This window comes from Heloderma suspectum, chromosome 2 (assembly GCF_057233095.1).
Source record: "Heloderma suspectum isolate Gila_16-S chromosome 2, 16-S_ref, whole genome shotgun sequence".
Classification (NCBI taxonomy): domain Eukaryota; kingdom Metazoa; phylum Chordata; class Lepidosauria; order Squamata; family Helodermatidae; genus Heloderma; species Heloderma suspectum.
In genome coordinates, this window is record NC_139459.1 from 379,101,246 (window position 1) to 379,123,415 (window position 22,170).

Consider the following 22,170-nt stretch of genomic DNA (forward strand, 5'->3'; position numbering starts at 1 on the left):
TATTTGCGTAGCCTTAGGGATGTCAGAGAATTTCGCCACGATTCTCGGGGAGGCCAAACGCCAGCACATTTGGCCCCCTGAAATTGGTGGTGAAACGGTCTGCCACCCCCCCGCCCCGGGACGGGACTTACCTTGTGCGAATCCTCCTGGTGGCGGCGGCTGCAGTGGCCGGTCTTCCGACCGGCCGCCGCCATTTCCAGTAAAAAAAAGAAGTTTACGTGTTTCCAGTAAAAAAAAAAATGTTTATGTAGCCTATCACGGCTGAGTGAAAAAAAACACAAAAAACGCATGTACGCCAATGGCAGCGTCCATGGGCGCCGCCATTTGCATTTCTTATTTTGTCACGTCTAGTCTACGTAAACATTTATGTAGACCACGGCGAAAATAAAGGGAACGCAAATAGCGTAGACCTTACGCTATTTGTGTTCCCCTTATTTTCGCCGTAGTCTACGTAAGTGTTTACGTAGACTAGACGTGACAAAATAAGGAACGCAAATGGCGGCGCCCATGGGCGCCGCCATTTGTGTACATGTGTTTGTTTTTTTAATCAGCCATGATAGGCTACGTAAACATTTACGTAGCCTATCACGTCTGACTGCAGGGATGCAAATGGAGGCAGCTACAGCCGCCGCCATTTGCGGCCCTGCTGGCCAGGATTCGGGGGTGGGGGGACGGAGCGCCTCCCCCCCCAGCCAGAATTTCGGGGGGGAGGGACGGAGTGCCTCCACCCCGGCCAGAATTTCGGGGAGAGGGACGGAGCACCTCCCCCCCACCGCGAATCAAATTTCGATACAGGAAAGAGACTTTCGTACATCCCTACGTAGCCTATCATGGCAAAAAAACAAACAGTGAACGCAAATGGCGGCGGCTACGGCAGCCCCCATTTGCGTTCACTTTTTTTTTGGCCGTGATAGGCTACACAAATATTTACATAGCCTATTACGGCAAAAGAAATGGGCGCAAATGGCAGCCACTATGTATATTTATGTAGGCTATCACGGCCAAAAAAAAAAGGAACGCAAATGGTGGCCGCCGTAGCCGCTGCCATTTGTGTTCACTTTTTTTGCCATGGTAGGCTACGTAAATACTTACGTAGTCTATCACGGCTTCCGCAGGGATGCAAATGGCATCCCTTCGTTAGCCATGATAGGCTACGTAAGTATTCATGTAACCTATCACGGCTATAATGAAGTGAATTGCAGCCGCAGACGTGGCCACCATTCGCAAAGCAGTGCAAACGGCAGCAGGTAGGTGTCCTGTTTCGCGCACCTTTTGTGGGGCTGGGTGGTGGTGGGGCTTTCCAATTTTTTATTAAATTGCTCCTCAGGCTCCGCCAATTGCCCTAGACTAGGGATGTCAGAGAATTCCACCACTTTTTTTGGTGCACTCAATTCTTAAATGTTACATTTAAGAATTGGTGTCTGGGTTTGTTTGTCTTTGTCTTCCTCTGCCCTTCTGAACCCCCAATTTCTATCATGTCTTTTAGATTGCAAGTCTGCAGACAGGAGCAGGTTTGTGTTTATTGATCTTACGTAAGCTGTTCTGGGAGCCTTTTTGGCTGAGGAACAGGGAAAATGCTTTAAATGAACAAACTTGTGGCCTGCCAAGGCTGTTTTTCACTAAAACTAAACGAACAAACACTGGGAGACTGTTACAGCCTTCTGCCACATAATGTCTAGCTTGGTCTTTGGTCTTCATGCTTGTCGGAAGACAGCAGTGTCGCAAGAACTAATTCAGTCTTCACTAGAAATACATCAGATGTATAAAGTAGACTCTGGAGGAAAGTAGCGAAGTGCAGGCTGATAGGATTGTGAAAGGAGGTCCTGTTGTAGGCATAAAAGCATTACAATGAGGAATAGGTGATTCCATCACATAAGCATGTGAAACAGGACTTGGATTGGGGTGTGGAGGGGGAGGTTGCTTGGGAGAAGGCCCAAGTAAACTCAATGGGACTTACTTCTAACTAAATATCACTCCAATTGTGCTGCAGGTATGCTTCCTAGGAATCAAGTCCCATGGAAATCAATGTGGCTTGCTTCAAAGTAAACACGCTCAGCAAAGGGCTAACCTAAAATACCAAGACCTGAGAGAATGGTAATCTGGGAACAAAGCAGGCCAGGAGGAGGCCCGCAACCGTTCTATATACAGGACTTTGGGATTTAGCTGGACATGCTTTTATTGCAATGGTTAACAGCTCCCCCAAGGCACAGCTGCTGCATCTAGCTCTTCCCTCTCTGAGCTGGTTCACATATAATGACAACCCATGGTTTGTCAGGCACATGCAGAAGCAAATGTGCTGCCTCCAGGGTGCTCCTCACTTCTACTCTCAATTAACACTGTTGCTGGGTTGTTTAATCCCAACAACTCCAAAGTGTCCCAGCTTGGAATCACACTAACAACCTACAAACAGGGCAATCGTGAATTGAAAGCAGAGGGGTGTGCAGAAGGAAGTGTGCTCATTTACTCACACTAATTTTGGCAATTTGTGGGCTAAAGAATCCACAATCCGCCTACTTTTCCCAGTTGTGCCTTTTGCAGGAGAATTAGTATTGTGAGGGCAACATTTAGTTAATTATGATTATGTGTGATTGGATAATTGGAGTTTCCTTGCACAGTTCCAACCAAAACCAGAAACACCCCATATCTAGTGAATATGAATGTTACTATGGCTGTGTTCAAATTAATAATGTCAGTTTCCTTACGAAGATCAGCTTATATTTAGGCATTGAATATCAATAAACGGATCGATTTGTTGCAATTCAATTTCTGTGTCTGTGGTTTTTTGCACTGGTCATGCATTAAGCTCTGACCCGCTGCATTCCAAAGGTGAAGATCTGGTTGTAATGTGTCCACAGAACGTTTGCTGTCAGGCAGATGAGCACTGTACTAAACGAATATATAAAACGAACCATAAACATTTGAACTCAGCCGAGATCACCAAATTAACAGCTGAAAGCCATGTGTGCACATCTCATTCTCCTAAGGCTGAAGGCTCAGTTTCTACCAAGGGATATCCCCCTGCTCAGAATTGTTTAAAGCGGCCAATAGTATACCACCAAAACTACGGGAATCCTCTGCAGGCATTTCCAAAACTTTCACGAAATATATATATTTATGTATGTGGGTGTGCATGCCTGTATGTGTGTGTATTTTGAAGCTTGTCAATCTCTCCTCTCAAGAAATTGGGCACAATCATTCCATCTTTGTTTTTTTGTGGCAAGTAGATATTTATTCACCTTGCAATGAAGGTATATTCCTTGCCCCCAATCAACATGCAAACCATTGTGTGAAAATCAGCTCTTCTGAGATTTATATTGCATGAAAATGGCTATAGACTGTGACATTTTGTTTTCCTTGAATGGAGGATGACAGTGCGACACATCTCCTCTAACTTGGACTTCTTGCTTTGCAGTCGTGTACGTCTGAGGTACTGGCACAGCTTGTCCTTCTTGTTTGCCATCCAGGAGGTCAGTCGGAATCCCTGGCTCCTACCCAATGTCAGCCTGGGCTACACCCTCTATGAGAGCCATTATTATGGAAGGACGACATCATATGCCATGCTGCAGCTGCTTGCTGGTGGGGAAAGCAACCTCCCAAATTACAGCTGTGGGAGAAGAAATAACCCACTGGCCATTCTTGAAGGGGTTGAATCCGACCTGTCCATCCTCATTTCCACCATGTCAGGCATCTACAAAATCCCACAGGTAGGAATGGGGGGGGGGGAGGCCAGCGGCATGTCAATGGGAGCAGTGCACTTGGTCAGCATGGATTCCTTTCCAAAACACCTCCGGCCACTGAGGAAGCTTGGAGGTGCGTAGTGGTGGTGGAGACACTTTTGAATGGGAGGCAGGGCATCAAAAAGCAAAGCCAGGGGAAGAGCATAATCAGGGCTGGCGTCAGGGATCAGCATGGTGGGGCAGTTGCCAAGAGCACCCAGGTTCAGAAGGGCCCAACACTGCCAATTCCTCCTTCTTGCCTTTTGGTGGTGACTGAATGGAAGCGAAGCAAAGGCAGCGCTTGAACACAGGGAGGTCGGCACAAGGCACGTGACCACATGGGTGAAGGTAAAGGAAGGCTGGGCAGGAATCAGCCTGCAGGCCAAATAAGGCCCCCCTGGTGATTTTTGCCAGCCCCTATCCAGTTGCTGCAATTGGGCTCTGAGAATTGTCCAAGCAGCTTTTGGGCAGGCTGTGGGGAGCCCAATTCTTCTGGGAAACAAAGTGCACTCTCCCTGCACAAAATGTTCCCCAGCACTCTAGGATTTTAGCCATGTCTGGTGATATCAGTAAAGTGTTGGAGCTCCAGGCTTCGAAGGCTGGTAGGCGCCCTCCAGACAAAACGAAGTTGTCCTCTCCTGAGCTAAAGGGTCGGCCCTGCAGGCCTTTCTGCTCATGTTGCCCATGCTTGGTGGGAATTCCTGAAAAAGACTCTATTGTGCCCGGAGAACAGTATCTGGAAGAGAGTTGGGAGTGTGGCTACCTTTCCTTTACAATGGGCTCACTCATTTCAGGGAGCAGGATTAACCCACATCTTGTAGTGTCTTCAATTGCACTGCTCTACTGTATTTTGAAGAAGTGAAAGTTTTGGATTCACTCTTATGGGGAAAAGGAAAACACTGCCGTTGGCATCCTGTTAGTAGTAGTTGTTGTTTGTTTCAATCCTGGGTGGGGGGGCTTCTGTGCCCTGGACCCCCACTGCCAAAGACCCCACTGTACCCTCTGGGCACCATCCAAGATCCTTGGGATATTTCTGCACTCCACCTCCACATACATCCAGCACCTCTCATAGTGGCAGCCATTTTGTTAGATATTAGTATTTTCAGGTTAATAAATATCTGGCCTTTATCCTGAAAACTACACAGTGCAGAATGCCAGTTTCTTCCATTCCTCACTAGATCAGTTATGGTGTTGTTGATCGTGTTCTGAATGATCAAACTCAGTTCCCTTTTGTGCACCGGATGGGCCCAAGGGAAGAAACCCAGTACCCGGGGATCGTGCAACTGCTCCTGTTTTTTGGATGGACGTGGATTGGTCTCTTTGCTCCAGGCAATGACAATGGAGACAGGTTCATGAGAACCATGGCACCCCTGTTGACCAGGAGTGGAATCTGCGTTGCCTTCTCACAAAGGCTACACATAAGAAACAGACATGAGACTGAACTATCTGTTGTGTGGGGACAAGTCAATGTAGTCGTATTGTATGCAGATGTTCAATATGTATTTCTTCCACTTATCAAAATACAAAGAATGCTTGAAAAGAAAGAAACTGGGGCAAAAGTCTGGATCACAACAACCTTTCCGGATATCGACTACAACTTGGTTTTTGCACCTATTTCCTTCAGGTTCATCCATGGTTCTTTGACCTTCAAAGTGAATGCACAAAAGAAGACCAAATATGACTATTATATACCATTTTCCTCTTTTCTGTATGTGTTTTGGAATGAATCCTTCCATTGTTTGTCTTCAAAACATGTGTTGTCCAAGAGAAGCTGGAAAAGTTGCACAGAGAAAGAGAAACTGGGGGAGCTGCCCTTGGAGGAGCTTGAGAGAGCCCTGTCTCAAGACAGCTTCAGGACCTACAACAGTGTCCAAGCTGTGGCCCATGCTTTAAATGCTGCATATTTATCCCGATCCAAGCAGATAATGATGGTGGGTGGACATAGCAGGCTGGAACACCAGTGGCCGCAGGCATGGCAGGTATTCCATTCTTGTTTTGCAACACCACCACAAATGGTGAAAGACTCAATGTAGAGACATCATAATGTGTCCCAAGCATTGAAGTGTGGGCAGGAAACAGAGTCTAATTTTCTCACTCAGTAGTATCCTCAAGGATCCCTGTGGGGAGAGGTCTTCTGAAGAGGCAATCCTCGTGGCCCCACTTGGGTTGGAGATCTCCTTAGAAACCACCAGGAGTAAGGCCTTTAGTGTGATGTCTCCCAACCAAAGATTTGCCCTTCCAACTGAGATCATGTGTACACTGACACCACTTTGCCTTTCAGGCAAGCATTTCCTGACTGGGTTTCTGCTCAGACCAGACCAGGACAGATCCAGCCTTCTTAGCTGAAGTTGGACTCTTTGCATCAACCGTTTGTCTCTGTTGGTCCCATTTCATAGGCTTCCCCCTTGGGGGGGAGGCCTATGCAGGGGTCTTTCAGACAGGGGAGCTCTCTCTGGCTCTGTCGGTCCCTTCTTCCTCCTGGCTCATGTAAACCTTGGGTCTGAAGACAGTGCTGGGTTATGTTCCTTCCATGATACACTTCTGGATCAAGTCTCCACCCCGTAAAATTAGGGACAATTATTTGGATGTCTGGGTAGCTGCACCAAGTACACACAAACACACACACACACACGAGTTATTACCAAACAACGGTGTGTATTGACGTTAATAAACAGGAATAGCAGAAGCAAACCATAAACATAGACAAAAACAACAACTATCTCCCCAACTTCAAAAAAGCTTCCCACTTCATCTGAAGGTCTAGATGTGCCCAGGAATGTCTTCATCCTTTCACTTTACACAGAGTTAATCCAAAAAAATGCAAACTCTTCTTGCTTGTCCCAATTCTCTTGGATTCCCATTTTGTCAAAACTCCAAAACAACAACAACCCAATGGTGAAGGATAACACATCCAATTTATACACTGAGGGAGCAATCCTATGGCCGCCAGGCAGTGGCTACACAGCCATAGGATACCTGGTTTTCTGGGAAATGACCAGAAAACCAGGATATCTGGTTTTCTGGGTTCCCGGAGAAACAACTGCCCCTGTGGATGTTGGCAGTGGTCTCCACTAGGTCTCCACTTGCTCCTTGGGGGGGGGGAAATCATGGGTGCATCACAAAATATCCTGATCAAGAAGTTAGTATGGAAGCTGTTGTCCAAAATATATCTGGAGGGCACCAGATTGGAGAAGGCTGCCTTAGCATGCAAATTAATGTCTCTGGTCCTCTCCAAAAGGCTGAAGCAGAAAGAGGAGATTGCAGAGGTATCTCAGTTGTGCTATAAAAAACCAAGGACTGACATCCACTCGGTGCACAGATTGGATGTTCTTTGGCCCCCGTTCATCAAGGATTACAGCTCAAAGGGAGAAGTACTAAGATAATGAAGATGCTAGCATCTTTGCTAAATGCTGGTTGTTTTCTCTGTCATTCTAGTTTCACCGTTTCTTAAGAGAGGGACGTCTTTCTAATATTTCCATGGATGGACTGTATCTTGATGAGAATGGGGAGCTGGAACCTGACTTCGATATTGTGAATTGGGTGCTGTTTCCCAATAGGTCTCGTGGTAGAGTGAATATTGGGAGTGTGAAGAGACAGGCATTCACAGACGTGAAGCTCACCATTCGACCAGAAGCCCTTGTGTGGCCCAAGTATTTTAATGGGGTAAGGGAAATTATTCATGTCACATTATTGACTTGTTAAGTTCTAATAATACATTGAATATGCCTTGTGAGAGTTCCAGTACAATGCTATGGACAATTAACTAGAAGGAAGTCCCATTGTGCATAGTGGACTTTGTTGATGCATCACCTGCAGGATTGCATTGTGAAAGAACCATCCTATGGCAGTGCTGGCTGGAGTGTGTTTAGCTCCCCCAAGTCACCTGGTTTTGTAACTGTTGTTCTGGCTTCTGAACACACCTTAGGATGCATGACTATCTGGAAATTCACAGGACAAACCACACTTTTAAAGTGTTGTTATATTGGGTGACTTGGGTGACTTGACAACGATCTGTCAAGACTCTAGGTGCTCTATGGAATGGTGAGACGCAACGCCCTCTCCGGTGCTGTGCAGTAGGGCTGTGCACGGACCCCCTGCTTTGCTTCGGATGGTGCTTTGGACCTTCTGATGCAACCCCACTTTGCTTCGGACCAATTCAGACCCAACCCGCTTTGCTCCAGAATTGGAGCTGAAGCGAGATTTGGATATCTGAATTATTCAGATTTGACATTTTCTCATTAACTTGCATTGGAAAACAGAAATGAAATTGGAAACAGAAACAAATTTCATGGTAAATACATGAAATCTGGCAACCTGCAGGCCCCCATTGAGCTGATTCCACCTGTCAAATCTAAGACAGTTTGGCATGGTGGGTTTTGTGGTAGGCAGAATTAAAATTAGATTTTGTCACTTTTGTCACCCTCAAAGCGAAGAGCTATAACTTTTCCTTGTTCCCACAGAAGTGCATGACATTTGGGCACCCATCAGCCCCCCTGGAGGTGATCCCACATGCCAAGTATCAGAGAGTTTAGCCCAGTTGTTTTTCTGCTAATCAGAGAAATTAGGTGTTTAAGCAGTGATTAGGTGGAGGTCACTATCCCTAATCTCTGCTGTAATCTCTGTTTCTTTGAAGTGCAAATAACCCCTCTCTTCTAGTACTACTTTCCTATTCAGCTTCACAGTGGGCGACCTCAGGCTCTCTTTGGCTGAATGGAAGACACATTACCTGGGAAAACATTCTGGCAGGCAGGCTGTGCTATGTGCTTTTTTCAACACAAACTCTCAAAGCAAAGAGCTATAACTTTTTACTGGTTGCAAAGAAGTACATGAAATTTGGGCAATGGGAAGATCCAGTGCCAAGACCCCGAAGATGCATCATGTTGAGCTTGCTTTGCCACACAGTGTAGTATTGAATTTAAATCGTATATGTTAATGTGTGTAATGCTTTGCCCCTTGTATTTTGAAAAGTGGTGTTGTGGGAAGTGCTTTGCAACACACTGTTTGCTTGACCACAACACAAGCATGCAAACACACACACACACACACACACACGCCAAAGTAAAGCAAATACAGTACTACCTACAAGCAAAGAAAAGGGTTCTTATTTTTATATATATTTTAGGGAAAAGCTATAGAGTTCAAAAATGGGCACGGAAGGAATACAGGGATTGAGAAGGGGGTGGGGGGAGAGCCAGGAACAAGGAAAGGAAAGGAAAGGAAAGACAGACAGACAGACAGACAGACAGAGAGTTTTTAAATGATCTAGCAAGAAATACAGGGAAAACTACTAAGAGTTGAATTGAGAATGGGGGACAGGGGAAGCCAAAGGGCAAGGCAAGGAAACTAAACTACTTTTTATATTTCTCTTATTTTTATTTTAAAAAAGTATGTAGAAAGAAAGAAAGAACTAACAAGATTGGTAGAATAATTCAGAAGGATGGGCAGGGGAAGCCAAAGAATAAGACAAGGAAAGGAGGAAACTAAAGCACCTTTGAAATTTTTTGGTGTTTTAAATAATTAACCTAGAAAAGAACAAAAGGGGAGACTTGAGTTGAAAAGGGCTGGGTGGGAAAGAATAACAAGGGCAAAGCTGCAGTACAACACACACACACACACACCCCACACAGATCTAGGCAAGTAACTAACCAAACAGCTCTCTCTAACCACCCCTCTAACAGCACTCTCTCTTGCAATGAAACAAATGCAGGCTGATCTCTCCAATACATACAGTATTCCCCACCCCTCCACCACCGTCACCGATTGGAGACTGCTGTGTGAAGTTCAGCCCTAATTTGGCAACTAGAGTTGCCATTCACCAGAGCTATCTCCCTTGCTCTCCTCCTCCTCTCCCTTCCCCCCCCCCCCGTCCACCTCCTCTCCCGCTCCCTGATCTTTCACAAATTGATACATTTAGAGACATGCTGTCTGGGCTTCAGACGGCATCAAAATAACTCAGAATCTCTGAGGTGGACCAAGGCACTTTCGCAGTGGCCCGCTTCCCTTTGGACTGCCTCGGTGCTGGTCTGATCTGCTTTGGATCTCACTGAGGCACCCCCGAAGCACCCCAATTACCTTTGGAATTCAGATTTGGCACGGAAGCGAGGCACAGCTCTACTGTGAAGCCTGACATAGTCCCTGGTTCTCTGGTGGGCCCTGGGAAATGAAACAGGGTGGGAGATGGCTACAGTGTAAGTGGCATAAGACACGTTCTCAGGCCAATCGTACACTCTTAAAAACACATCATTACACCTACAGAACAGCAGCGAGGGCAGCAAAGAAGGTCTCCTGGCTGCCTCCATTGCATCCTCAAGTAGCGATCCAGCAGAGCATTTCTGGCTAGTTATTGTCATCTTTCCCAGTATTTCCCATGCTAAAGCCCTGGGAGGCCTGCTGTGTTAATTTTGTGATCTACTTTGGGGATCAATCTCTATGCTCACTTGAATGTTACTTGTAGTACGCTATCTGGTGAGGTGTCCAACACACCTTTTAGTTCAACTGTGTGGGATCACTTTCAGTTTTGGGAAACTGAGGATGCAGAGAAGATGCTTGTCGCTGTTCAGCCTACAACCTGCTCTCTCGACACTTACCCATTCTGGCTCATCTGAGCTAGCCAGGAGTAGATCCATGGAGTCATGAATGTGTCTTTGCTTGATGGAATGGTACCCACCATCTTGAAGGAGGGGGTGGTGTGTCCACTGCTGAGAAGTCCTCCCTGGAGGTTTATGCAAACTTCTGCCCACTCACATATACTCCTTTCTTGGGTAAGGTACTTGAGAAGGCAGTGGTTGGGCAATTGCAGATGTTCTTGGAAGATTTGTTGTTCAGTCATTCAGTCGTGTCCGACTCTTCGTGACCCCATGGACCATAGCACGCCAGGCCTTCCTGTCCTGCGCTCTCTCCCGGAGATGCTATCTAGCCATCTCATCCTCTGCCGTCCCCTTCTCCTTTTGCCTTCAGTCTTTCCCAGCATCAGGGTCTTTTCCAGGGAGTTTTCTCTTCGCATTAGGTGGCCAAAATATTGGAGCTTCAGCTTCATTATCTGTCCTTCCAATGAGCACTCAGGGTTGATTTCCTTTAGGATGGACTGATTTGACCTCCTTGCAGTCCAGGGGACTCGTAAGAGTCTTCTCCAGCACCACAGTTCGAAAGCATCGATTCTTCGGCGCTCAGCCTTCCTTATAGTCCAGCTCTCACAGCCATACATTACTACTGGGAAAACCATAGCTTTGATTAGACGGACCTTTGTCGGCAAGGTGATGTCTCTGCTTCTTACTATGCTGTCTAGGTTGGCCATAGCTTTCCTCCCAAGGAGCAAGCGTCTTTTAATTTCATGGCTACAGTCACCGTCTGCGGTGATCTTGGAGCCCAAGAAAGTAAAATCTGTCACTGCTTCCATTTCTTCCCCTTCTATATGCCAGGAAGTGATGGGGCCAGATGCCATGATCTTTGTTTTTTTAATGTTGAGTTTCAAACCAGCTTTTAAACTCTCCTCTTTCACCCTCAACAAGAGGCTCTTTAGATCCTCTTCGCTTCCTGCCATTAGGGTGGTATCGTCTGCATATCGGAGGTTATTGATAATTCTCCCAGCAATCTTAATTCCGACCTCTGATTCATCCAACCTGGCATTTCTCATGATGTACTCTGCATATAAGTTAAATAAGCAGGGTGACAATATGCAGCCTTGTCGTACTCCTTTCCCAATTTTGAACCAATCGGTTGTTCCATGTCTGGTTCTTACTGTTGCTTCTTGACCCTCGTACAGGTTTCTCAGGAGACAGGTAAGGTGGTCTGGTACTCCCATCACTTTAAGAATTTGCCACAGTTTGTTGTGATCCACACAATCAAAGGCTTTAGCGTAGTCAATGAAGCAGAAATAGTCGTTTTTCTGGAATTCTCTTGCTTTCTCCATGATGCAGCGAATGTTGGCGATTTGATCTCTAGTTCCTCTGCCTCTTCTATACCCAGCTTGTACTTCCGGTAGTTCTCGGTTCGCATACTGCTGAAGCCTAGCTTGTAGGATTTTGAGCATCACCTTGCTGGCTTGTGAAATGAGCGCAATTGTGCGGTAGTTTGAACACTCTTTGGCGTTGCCCTTCTTTGGAATTGGAATGTAAACTGACCTTTTCCAGTCTTGTGGCCACTGTTGAGTGTTCCAGATTTGTTGGCATATTGAATGCAGCACTTTAACAGCATCATCTTTTAGGATTTTAAATAGCTCGGCTGGAATACTGTCATCTCCGCTAGCTTTGTTGTTACTAATGCTTCCTAAGGCCCACTTGACTTCACTCTCTAGGATGTCCGGCTCAAGTTCAGTGACCGCACTATCATGGCTATCAGGGACATTCAGATCTTTCCTGTATAGTTCTTCTGTGTATTCTTGCCACCTCTTCTTAATCTCATCTGCTTCTGTTAGGTCCCTGCCTTCTTTGTCCTTTATCATGCCCGTCTTTGCACAAAACGTTCCCTTGAGATCTCCAATTTTCTTGAAGAGATCTCTAGTCTTTCCCATTCTGTTGTTTTCCTCGATTTCTTTGCATTGTTCATTTAAGAAGGCCTTCTTGTCTCTCCTTGCTATTCTCTGGAACTCTGCATTCAGTTGGGTATATCTTCCCCTTTCTCCCTTGCTTTTCGCTTCCCTTCTTTCGTGAGCTACTTGTAAAGCCTCATCAGACAGCCACTTGGCTTTCTTGCCTTTCTTTTTCTTTGGGATGGATTTCGTTGCTGCCTCCTGAACAATGTTATGGACCTCCATCCATAGTTCCTCAGGCACTCTGTCTATCAGGTCTAATCCCTGAAATCTATTCCTCACCTCCACTGTATATTCATCAGGGATATGATTTAGGTCATACCTGAACGGTTTAGTGGTTTTCCCGACGTTCTTCAATTTAAGCCGAAATTTTGCAAGAAGCAGCTCATGATCTGAGCCACAGTCAGCTCCAGGTCTTGTTTTTACTGACTGTATGGAGCTTCTCCATCTTTGGCTGCAAAGGACATAATCAATCTGATTTCGATATTGACCATCTTATCTCAACCCATTTCAGTCTGGGTTTCTTATTTATCTTATTTATACATCACAGAATATAATAATAACCCAAATAATATTTCTCCTGCAATATTCCATGGTGTTTGAAATAATCTTTACCATATTTTTCTGTCTGCTCTGCCACCAAGGAGCAAAAGATAAATAATTAAAAAATCATACAAAGACGAGAGGGGCTTTTCTAGTTCTGGTGCCAAGACTATGTAGTTGCCTCCCTGAACAGTTAACTTTTAAGAGCAATCACACAGAGACTGACTGCACAAATATGTTTTGAAGATGTAACAAAGAAATCTGCTTTATATGTAATAGAAGGACTACAATCTGACAGTCTCCAGTTTTATGGATGCTGTTGTATTGGTGCTGTTTGTAATTTTTGTTGTTCTAGGACTGTATGTTAGTTTCCTTTGATATTGTACCTTAGATCTTTCCGTTCTGAAAAGTGCCTTGTGCACATGTATAGAAAAGGTGGCTATAACTGTTGAAACAAACAGACCAAAGAGGTCTCCCTGCCATGTTGTTGTGCATAAATAATGTTTCCGTAAGATAAAGACCTGAGGTCACTTGGGTCACTAAGGCTAGAAAGCTTGTTGGGTCCTTTCCAGACTTTATGATTGATTTCCATAGGCACAAATAACTCTCAGACTTTTTCCTTGGTGCTCCTTCTCTTTGTTGCTAGACTGTGCCTCGTTCCAGGTGTGTCGAGAGCTGTCACCCTGGATATGCCAAAGAGATTCAGGACGGAGAGCCACCTTGCTGCTATGCCTGTGCTCCATGTGCAGAAGGGACAATCTCCACTCAGGATGGTAGGTGAACTCCGAGGAATGGGTGTTCCCTTGAGAAAACAGGGCAAGTATTCATCTGCCCAATACTCTCCCCTGCTCTGTTTTGATTCGCTCTTCTATTCCTTTCAAACACTCTAGCAAAACTTTCCATGGATGTGTCAGATAATGAGGCTGTATGAAGGATTCCTGTTCCTTGGATGTGACTTAATGGGAGTTCCCTGGAATTAGCCACTTGCTACAACTTAGCCTCATATAGCTCACAGGAACATGGTGAAGACAAAGTTACGATAATCACATAGACACTCCCCTGAAAAGTGTTTGGCTTAACATGTTTCATAATCCACATCGGCACAACGCAGGATGCTGTTTTTCTATCCAGTCAACCCCCAAGTCCATCAAGCCCAGTACCGGCTATTTTACTCTGACCGACAGTAGCAGCTCCATAAGGTCTCTCAGATGCAGCTTTCCTGTCCTCTACCAGGGAACGTTTCTCTCTCCCCTCCCCTGATACACAATGTTGTTTGATCACCTCTCCCACATCCCCATTTTTCTTCCAAATGGAATTGAACTCTGAGTGGGTCTCCCAGCAGGGGCACAGTAACCCCACTCTCTTCCATAGTCTCCCTAATCACAGGAGCAAACATGTAAGTGCAGCCAGCTTTTCATTGTGCGTCTTCTTTCCCCCAGTCATAGCACTGAGGACTGGTAAGCATATAGACTTACAACTCCAGGTAAGGAATTACACCTCCCTCCCTCCCTCCCTCCCTCCCTCCCTCCCTTCCTAGCTTTCAACTAGGGACACCTTCAGCTCTCCCCTTTAGATGTCCTGGCCTTTCAGGGGGCAACACTTCATGGCTGTCCTTCAGTGGATGATGCTAGTTGCAGGGAAGTAGCTCTGCAGACCAGGCAGGGGGTGTGTGGCGCTCCAGGCCAACCTTTCCTACCGGTATCATCTTATCCCTGCTGCCCAATGAGGAGATTCCATAAGCAAACGCCTCCAGGAGAATTCTGGAATTAAAAATGAGGCCCCAATGCCTAAAACAAGCAAGGTTTGCCTTCTGACCCGGGAGTAGTACAAGTGTCTCATTGCTGAGACAGTACCAGGCCATTAGAGATAAATCATTTGCACCTTTTACTGATTTGAAAGGAATCCCCATAAGGAGGTGCGAAATCTTAAATTTAGGGTTATGATGTTCACTTAACAGGGTTAAAGAGGGTACCCTAACTTCGGGGTGTGCATCACATCAGTTCTGGATCCACACCGAAGCAGGGTGATTTGGACCAAATCGGTCCAGATCCAAATAGGATCCAGATTGGTCCAAAGCGGGTTGGATCAGTCCAAATAGCTTTTGATTGTTTTGGACTGATCCAGATGATTCTGAAGCCCACTCAGCCTGTCTGGGAAATCTAACCATTCGCTTAAGATTAGGGAGGGGGAGAGGAGGAGTTGGGAGGGGGGAACTGAGCCTTGGCAAGTAACATCTCTAGGGGCCAATAGGGCTGAACTTTGAACCCAGCAGTCTCCAATCCCAGGGGTGGAGGAGGGGTTATATATAACAGGAGATTCTACTTTTGTTTCCCAGTGGGTGAGAGAGTTGGTAGAAGGAGAAGAGTTCTTTAGTATTGCATTGTGCTAATGCAGCAGTTCTCAGCCCTTCTCAGTTCCATTTCTTAGTCTTCTGATTGCATTAAATTAAATCTTTCTTCTATATTCCTTGAATTCCCTTCAATTTCTTAGTCTTCCATGTCCCTTAAATCCTTCTTCTAGAGTCTTTAAAAGAAAAAATCTGGAAAATATATGTAAAACCTCCCCTTCCTCTTCCAGTTGTTAGGCTTCAGTGTGTTTCCTTGCTTTTACTGCTTGCTCTTTGGCTCCCCCCTCCCACCCTTCTCAATTACTATTCCTGCCCTTCCCATTTGTCAACTCTTCATCTATATTCTGATAGAAAAATAAAATATCTCCCCCCCCTTTTCCTGCTGTTCGGCTTTCCATAGCTGGTTAGTTTTCGTGTTACCCCCCCCCCCCAGCTTGTGTAGGTCGTTTTTTCTTTCCGTGTCTGCTGTTCTTTTGATCTTGTGTGTGCGATGCTTGTGCTTCGTGAGTGCAGCATTATTGTTCTCAAGCAAACAGTACATACACAGACCATATGTACTGTGGGGCAAAGCATGACACACAATGCATATGAAGTATCTTAGGGATACCACCACCCTGGTGCTGCTCTTGGCAGGGGCAGAGGTGGGCAGGGGTGAGGTATGGGTGGGACCAACGGAACCAGTAGCCAGGCTGGCTTTCCCCCTGTCTGAAGGGTGTGTCCTGTTCTGGGGCCTCAGCACCAGCACTGCCCTCCTCAGCCATGTGATCCCTGTGGCCGGGCATCTCCAGAAACAGATGGGTGAGTTTCTGTATTCCAGGGATCCAGTCACAGGCAGGCGCTTCCTACCAGATGTATGGGAAGTGGTGACAAGGCTGAGGGATGGCCTAGTACAGCAGGTGGAGACCCTATCCCAGGAGAGGGCATACATGCTGGCCACTATGTGCAGCCCGCATCTCCGGGATGGGCTTTGTGCAGAGAACTCCTGGAGGGGGTGGAAGGAAATCCTGATGGGGCAAGTGAGGGAAGCACAGGCGAAGGGGCCAGAGGAGGAGGAGGGCGAATGGACCATCCCTTCTAGCAGCACCACCCCACAGCAGCAGTAGCAGCACTCGCAGCAGGACCACAGGCCAGGGGTTCTGGGCCAAGGCAGTGCAGGCAGCAGTTGCGGGGAGAGGCACCCAATCCATCCACCAGGATAATAATACAATGTCTGTGCAGCGTTACCTGGTGGAGCCCATGGAGGACTCTTCCATGGACCCCATGGCCTACTGGTCATCCCACAGTCAGGTTTGGTTGGAACTGGCTAGGGTGGGCGTGGAATGAGTCAGCTGCCCACCGACCAGCGTCCCAAGCAAGAGGGTGTTTTCAACTGTGACACCCCACCGCTCCTGCTTGGATGCTAAGTTGGTGGAGTAGCTGGTCTTCCTCAAGGTCAACCTGATCCTGCTGTGAAACCCCACCCTCAGGCCCTTGGGTGCATGAACAGCACACCCACCCTGCTGTTTCCTCTGATTTTGGCTGGCTTTTTTTTTTCTTTGAGTCAGGAAGGGCAGTGTGTATGTGTGTGTGCGTGCGTGCACGTGTATATACATACATACATAATTATTTGTCTGTGCTTTCAGAGCAGTAACTCAACTCCAGCTGCATCAAAGGGTTGCTCCTAGCATCTCTGTGTCTCTTTATGGGTCCTCCACTCATCATTATCATCATCATCATCAGTATTGTCCTTTGGCTGTGCTTGCAGTGAAGGACTGTAGCTCTGAATGAAATGAATAAGGGGATGCTGTAGCATCTGTAGATCTTCCTCCAACACCACAGATTTATTCCCACATGGAATGGCATTGCTGCTCTGCTCTGCCCATCTGCCTTCTTGCCTTCCTGCCCACCCTGCTGCACCCATGCCCACAGCTGCCTCTCGGTAGCCAGCTTGCCTGCCTGCCCACCCCCACACGGTGCCCTCTTTGCTACTGCCCTCCTCCTCTGCCAGCCTCTGCCACCCATGCCTGCCCACCACAATGCCCTCAGTGCAGTAAATCAACTCTGAATAGGCAAGACACTCTTTTTAGCCTGTCCTGCATGTTCCTCTACTGCCAGGGGGACTGTGCCAGCCTTGAACATGCCCACCTGAGTGTTGGCTCGCTGGTATTGCTCTTGGCTATGAACTCCACTGCGTTCATGGTGACTTCGCTATGAGTTCAGTGTGACTAATTACCAGGTAATGTGTCTTGCAGCCAAAGAGAGGTTTAACTTTTCTCCCTTTAACTTTTCTTCCTTTGAAGTGTGTCAGGTCATCCAGTGAAGCTGAGTAGTGGCAGATTCAGGACAGACAAAAGGAAAGTACTAGGGGCTGGGGGTTGTTTTGCACTTCAGAAAACCTATATGAGAGTTCGGGATAGTGTCTTCCTAATTGTTACCTTCACCTTCTGATTAGCAACCTTAATCCCCTCTGTGGCTTGACAGTTCTTGTTACCTTTTGCTTTAGTTTTTGAGAACAGGAAATTATATGCATGGCTAGCACAAAAGCCACTGGACCTAACCATCTGAAATTGGGCACTTTCAGTTACCTCCACAGGGGCTACCAGGTCCCTGAATTCCATTTCCTGATGTGGAAGCACTGAAAAATGTAGGGATGTACGAAAGTTCTGCCACAGATCTCAGGGACACCGAATCCCAGCGCATTCGGCCCCTCGAAATCGGTGGCGGAACTAGGGATGTCAGATAATTTCTCCACGAATCTCAGGAAGGCCAAATTCCAGCGCTATTGGCCCCCTGAAATTGGTGGACAAACTGCCCTCCCGCTCCCCCAGGACGGGACTTACCTTAGTCGAATGTCCCTGGCAGCGGCGACGGCTCCGGCGGAGGCTCTGGCGGCGGTTCGGCAGTGGTACGGCGGCAGTTTGGTGGCGGCGCCGGCAGCTGGTCTTCTGACCGGCTGCTGCCACCACCATTTCCAAATTAAAAAAAAACAAATAACAAGCAAACGTGATAGGCTACGTAAAGATTCACGTAGCCTATCACGGCTAGATTAAAAAAAAAACACTGTGATAGGCTACATAAATGTTTACGTAGCCTGTCATGGCTGACTTTGGGGGAAAAAAAGAGCGCGTATGCAAATGGCGGCGCCCATTTGGGTTCCTTATTTTGGGACGTGTAGTCTACGTAAACATTTATGTAGGCTATGGCGAAAATAAGGGCAACACTATTTGCATTCCCCTTATTTTTGCCGTAGTCTACATAAATGTTTATGTAGACTACACGTGCCAAAATAAGGAACACATTTGCGTACAAGCTTTCACCCCCCCAAAGTCAGCCGTGATAGGCTACGTAAACATTTACATAGCCTATCACGGCTGACTCCAGGGAAGCAAACGGCGGCGGCTACGGCCACCGCCATTTGCGTCCCGGCAGGACTAGAGGATTCATGGCTGGAGGGACAGGGCGCCTCCCCCCCGGCCAGAATTTCGGGGGGAGGGACGGAGCGCCTCCCCCCCACCGCGAAGCAAGCTTCGGGATCAGGTAAGTGACTTTCGTCCATCCCTAGGCGGTACGGCCCCCCGCCCCCCACCCCCCCCCCGGGATGGGACTTACCTTAGGCTGATCTTCCTGGTGGCGGCTGCTCCAGTGGCTGCTCTGGCAGCGGTTCGGCAGTGGTGGCTGTGGCGGCCAGTCTTCCGTCCAGCTGCCGTCGCCATTTCCAGGTAAAAAAAATGCAACAACAAAAAAACGTGATAGTGTAAGGAGCTCTGACTACCTTAATATGCTGAGAACCTAATGCCGTCCATTTAAAGAGAAGCTCCAGAGAAGAAGAGAAGATACGTATAAGATAACAAGCTCACAAGACAAAAAAAAAATACCTGTAACGTGTCAAAGAAAGTTAAAATGTTTGTGTAAATGTGTTGTTAAGCATATTAATCTGTATAAAAAGCTTCAAAGTTCAATAATCTTATTTAAACATATAAGGTCTTAAAGTAGAAATGCTACAGTATCTTTGGGATTCTTAGATAAGAAAATTAATTGGTAGTAAGCATAGTTTTGAGGTATTTCATAGCATCCAAAAAGTATATAAAAGGGACTCAGGACACACATCAGTGGGCAGTATGCCTTAGGAACAGCTTCCTTTGATGTGTTGCCTGTAGAATCAACTTGGCAAGCTTGATTTGATTATCACTGAGAAAGGGCAAAAGTACTTGGCTCTGCTTACACAGAAGCCTTGCTTAGAAAGATGATGGAGGTGTCATGTGTTTGAAATTATGCATGCATGAGTGCTTCAATTTCATACCATTATGCTGATATTTTTGTGGTAAAGAAACAAGACAAAACTTGTCTGAGAGTGTGTTTCTTAAGAAATAGAATTCTGTATAACCCATATTGAGAGCGAAGGATTAAACTCTAGATGGTCGCTGGTTTTAGGAGAAATCTGGCTATTGGAGAGAATCTCTGAATCAGGGCCCTTGTCACAGATGGGACACTTCATGTGCCCCAGAGAGAGTTGCTAAGCCCAGGCTGTGATATGCTGAGGTGTTCCTGCACCTGCCAATTGGGAATGTCCAGGTCTCCCAGCGAAGGAAGGCCTGGGTGGTGCTTGCAGGTGAGGCACTCCTGCAGCATCTGCCTTGGCAGTCCTGGTCTGCCTTCTGGCGAGCCCCTTTGACCAGCCCACCTTCCCTTTCTTTGCTCTCCCCACCATCCTCCTGTTCCTGCTCTCTCCCAGTGCCTGATAGTAGCAGCTTGAGGAGTCCCAGCTGTTGCCACTGAGGAGTCACTTTTCTCCCACAGCTGTGGCGTGCTTCCCTCAACAGCTTGGGCCCTCCACAGGCCGTGCTCCATGTTAACTGGATACTCAGACCCAGCTCCCTCCTGCCCCTCTGCCTGGGTGTTTTCAGCAAGAGGAGGAGGATGACTTGACCCAGTGAGTCCTGATGGGCTGTTACAAGGATACAGACAGTTCTGGATGTACGACCAGTGTTAATGATGCTACAGTCACCCTCTTTCTTTTCAGATGCAGACCACTGCAGCAGATGTCCAGAAAATCAGCATCCAAACAAGGCCCGTGATGAATGTATCCCCAAGGAGATGACCTTCCTCTCCTATGGAGAACCGTTGGGGATCATCCTGGCTTCATTTGCAGTATTCTTGTCTTTAATCACAGCCTTTGTGTTAGGAACCTTCATTAAATACCTAGACACACCAATAGTCAAAGCCAACAACCGGAACCTCTCCTACATTCTCCTCCTCTCCCTTCTCCTTTCCTTTTGGTCCTCCATTCTGTTCATTGGCTGCCCAAGGAAAGTGACTTGCCTTCTCCGACAAACAGCCTTCAGCATCATCTTCTCAGTGGCTGTCGCATCTGTGTTGGCCAAAACGATCACTGTGGTGCTGGTCTTCCTGGCCACAAAGCCAGGGAACAAGGTGAAGAAACGGCTGGGGAAGAGTCTTGCCAACTCCATTGTAATTTCTTGTTCCAGTGTGCAGGTTGTCATGTGCTCCATCTGGCTGGGGATCTCTCCACCATTCCCAGAGTCCGACATGCACTCCCAGCCTGGACAGATCATCCTGCAATGCAACGAAGGATCTGTCGCCATGTTTTATACTACCCTTGGCTACATGGGCTTCCTGGCTGCCATCTGTTTCACAGTGGCTTTCCTAGCCAGGAAGCTGCCTGGGGCCTTCAATGAGGCCAAGTTAATTACTTTCAGCATGCTAGTCTTTTGCAGTGTCTGGGTGTCCTTTGTGCCCTCCTACCTGAGCACGAAGGGGAAATCCATGGTAGCCGTGCAGGTCTTCTCTATTTTGACCTCCAGTGTTGGGTTGCTGTGCTGCATCTTTCTTCCCAAGTGCTACATTATTGTACTGAGGCCTGATCTGAATAAAAAGGAGCATCTCATGATGAAAACTAAAGATAGGATGTTAACATAGCTAGAAATGAAAAAAAAGTAATCTATCCCCATTTCAGTCTGGATAAGAATCACATGTTCTGATAGAGGCAAAAGTACTATGGAACAGATCCTGGGCTTGTTACTTTGCTGTGGGTTGCAGTTAGATCCAAGAATAGAGGGAGGCCTTCACTGAAAGAAGGGGGAACCCTGGGAATGTTTTTTGAAATCCTCTCTTCATGGTGTCACATCACTCTAGCAATGGTTCTCTTACATTTCTTAGAGAAAGACTGATATTGTGACTGGTCCAGTGGGTATCCTTAGAATTTTACATAAAAGCTATAGATTAGGACATGGGTGGTTTACATCTCCCATCATCCTCCACCAGTAGCGATGCCAGTCAATGCATTTAAGGGGTGGGAACTGGTGGTCTAGTGTCTCCTCAGCATCACCAAAACTGCAGAGGGCCAGAGAGCATCACCCCAGCCTCCAGCCCAGCACGGGTCAGGTGGCACATGAAGGCAACAAGGTCTCTCTGCTGCCTCCTGCCTGGCTCATGAGGCTGAGCAGTTTCGTAGTTTCTGATCCTTCTACATGATCGCCTGAGGGATTAGCCCTTCTTTTCCGGGCTACTAGACCCTGACCTAGGGATGGCGGAGAATTTCTCCACAAATCTCTGGGAGGCTGAATACCAATGCATTCGGCCCCCCGAAATTGGTGGTGAAATTCTCTGCCCCCCCACCCCACCCCCCGGGATGGGACTTACCTTTGTCGAATGTCCCTCTCAGCGTCGGGTCCTGGCGGCGTTTCGGTGGCATTTCGGCAGGGGCGGGGGCGGCGGCCGGTCTTCCGACCAGCTGCCGCTGCTGCCATTTCCCCATAAAGTTTTTTTTTTTTTTAAAAAAACACGTGATAGGCTACGTAACGATTTACGTAGCCTATCACGGCTAGGTTTTCAAAGTCAGCCGTGATAGGCTACGTAAATCGTTACGTAGCCTATCACAGCTGACATTGAAGAAAAAAAAAAGCGCGTACGCAAATGGCGGCGCCCATGGGCGCGACCATTTGCATTCCTTATTTAGGCACATGTAGTCTATGTAAAGATTTACGTAGACTACGGCGAAAATAAGGGCAACGCTGTGTTGCCCTTATTTTCGCTGTAGT

At 47.0% G+C, this 22,170-nt stretch overlaps 1 protein-coding gene across 1 annotated transcript; it reads left to right on the forward strand.

Annotated features, from left to right (window-relative positions):
• The first annotated feature begins 7,038 nt into the window (after positions 1-7,038).
• On the forward strand, positions 7,039-21,049 carry LOC146356336 (vomeronasal type-2 receptor 26-like). The gene is made up of 3 exons (XM_084830059.1): positions 7,039-7,379; positions 13,433-13,559; positions 20,133-21,049. Exons 1-3 carry the CDS (start codon positions 7,194-7,196, stop codon positions 21,047-21,049), a joined length of 1,230 nt encoding a protein of 409 aa, XP_084686185.1. The 5' UTR covers positions 7,039-7,193.
• Positions 21,050-22,170: the final 1,121 nt, after the last annotated feature.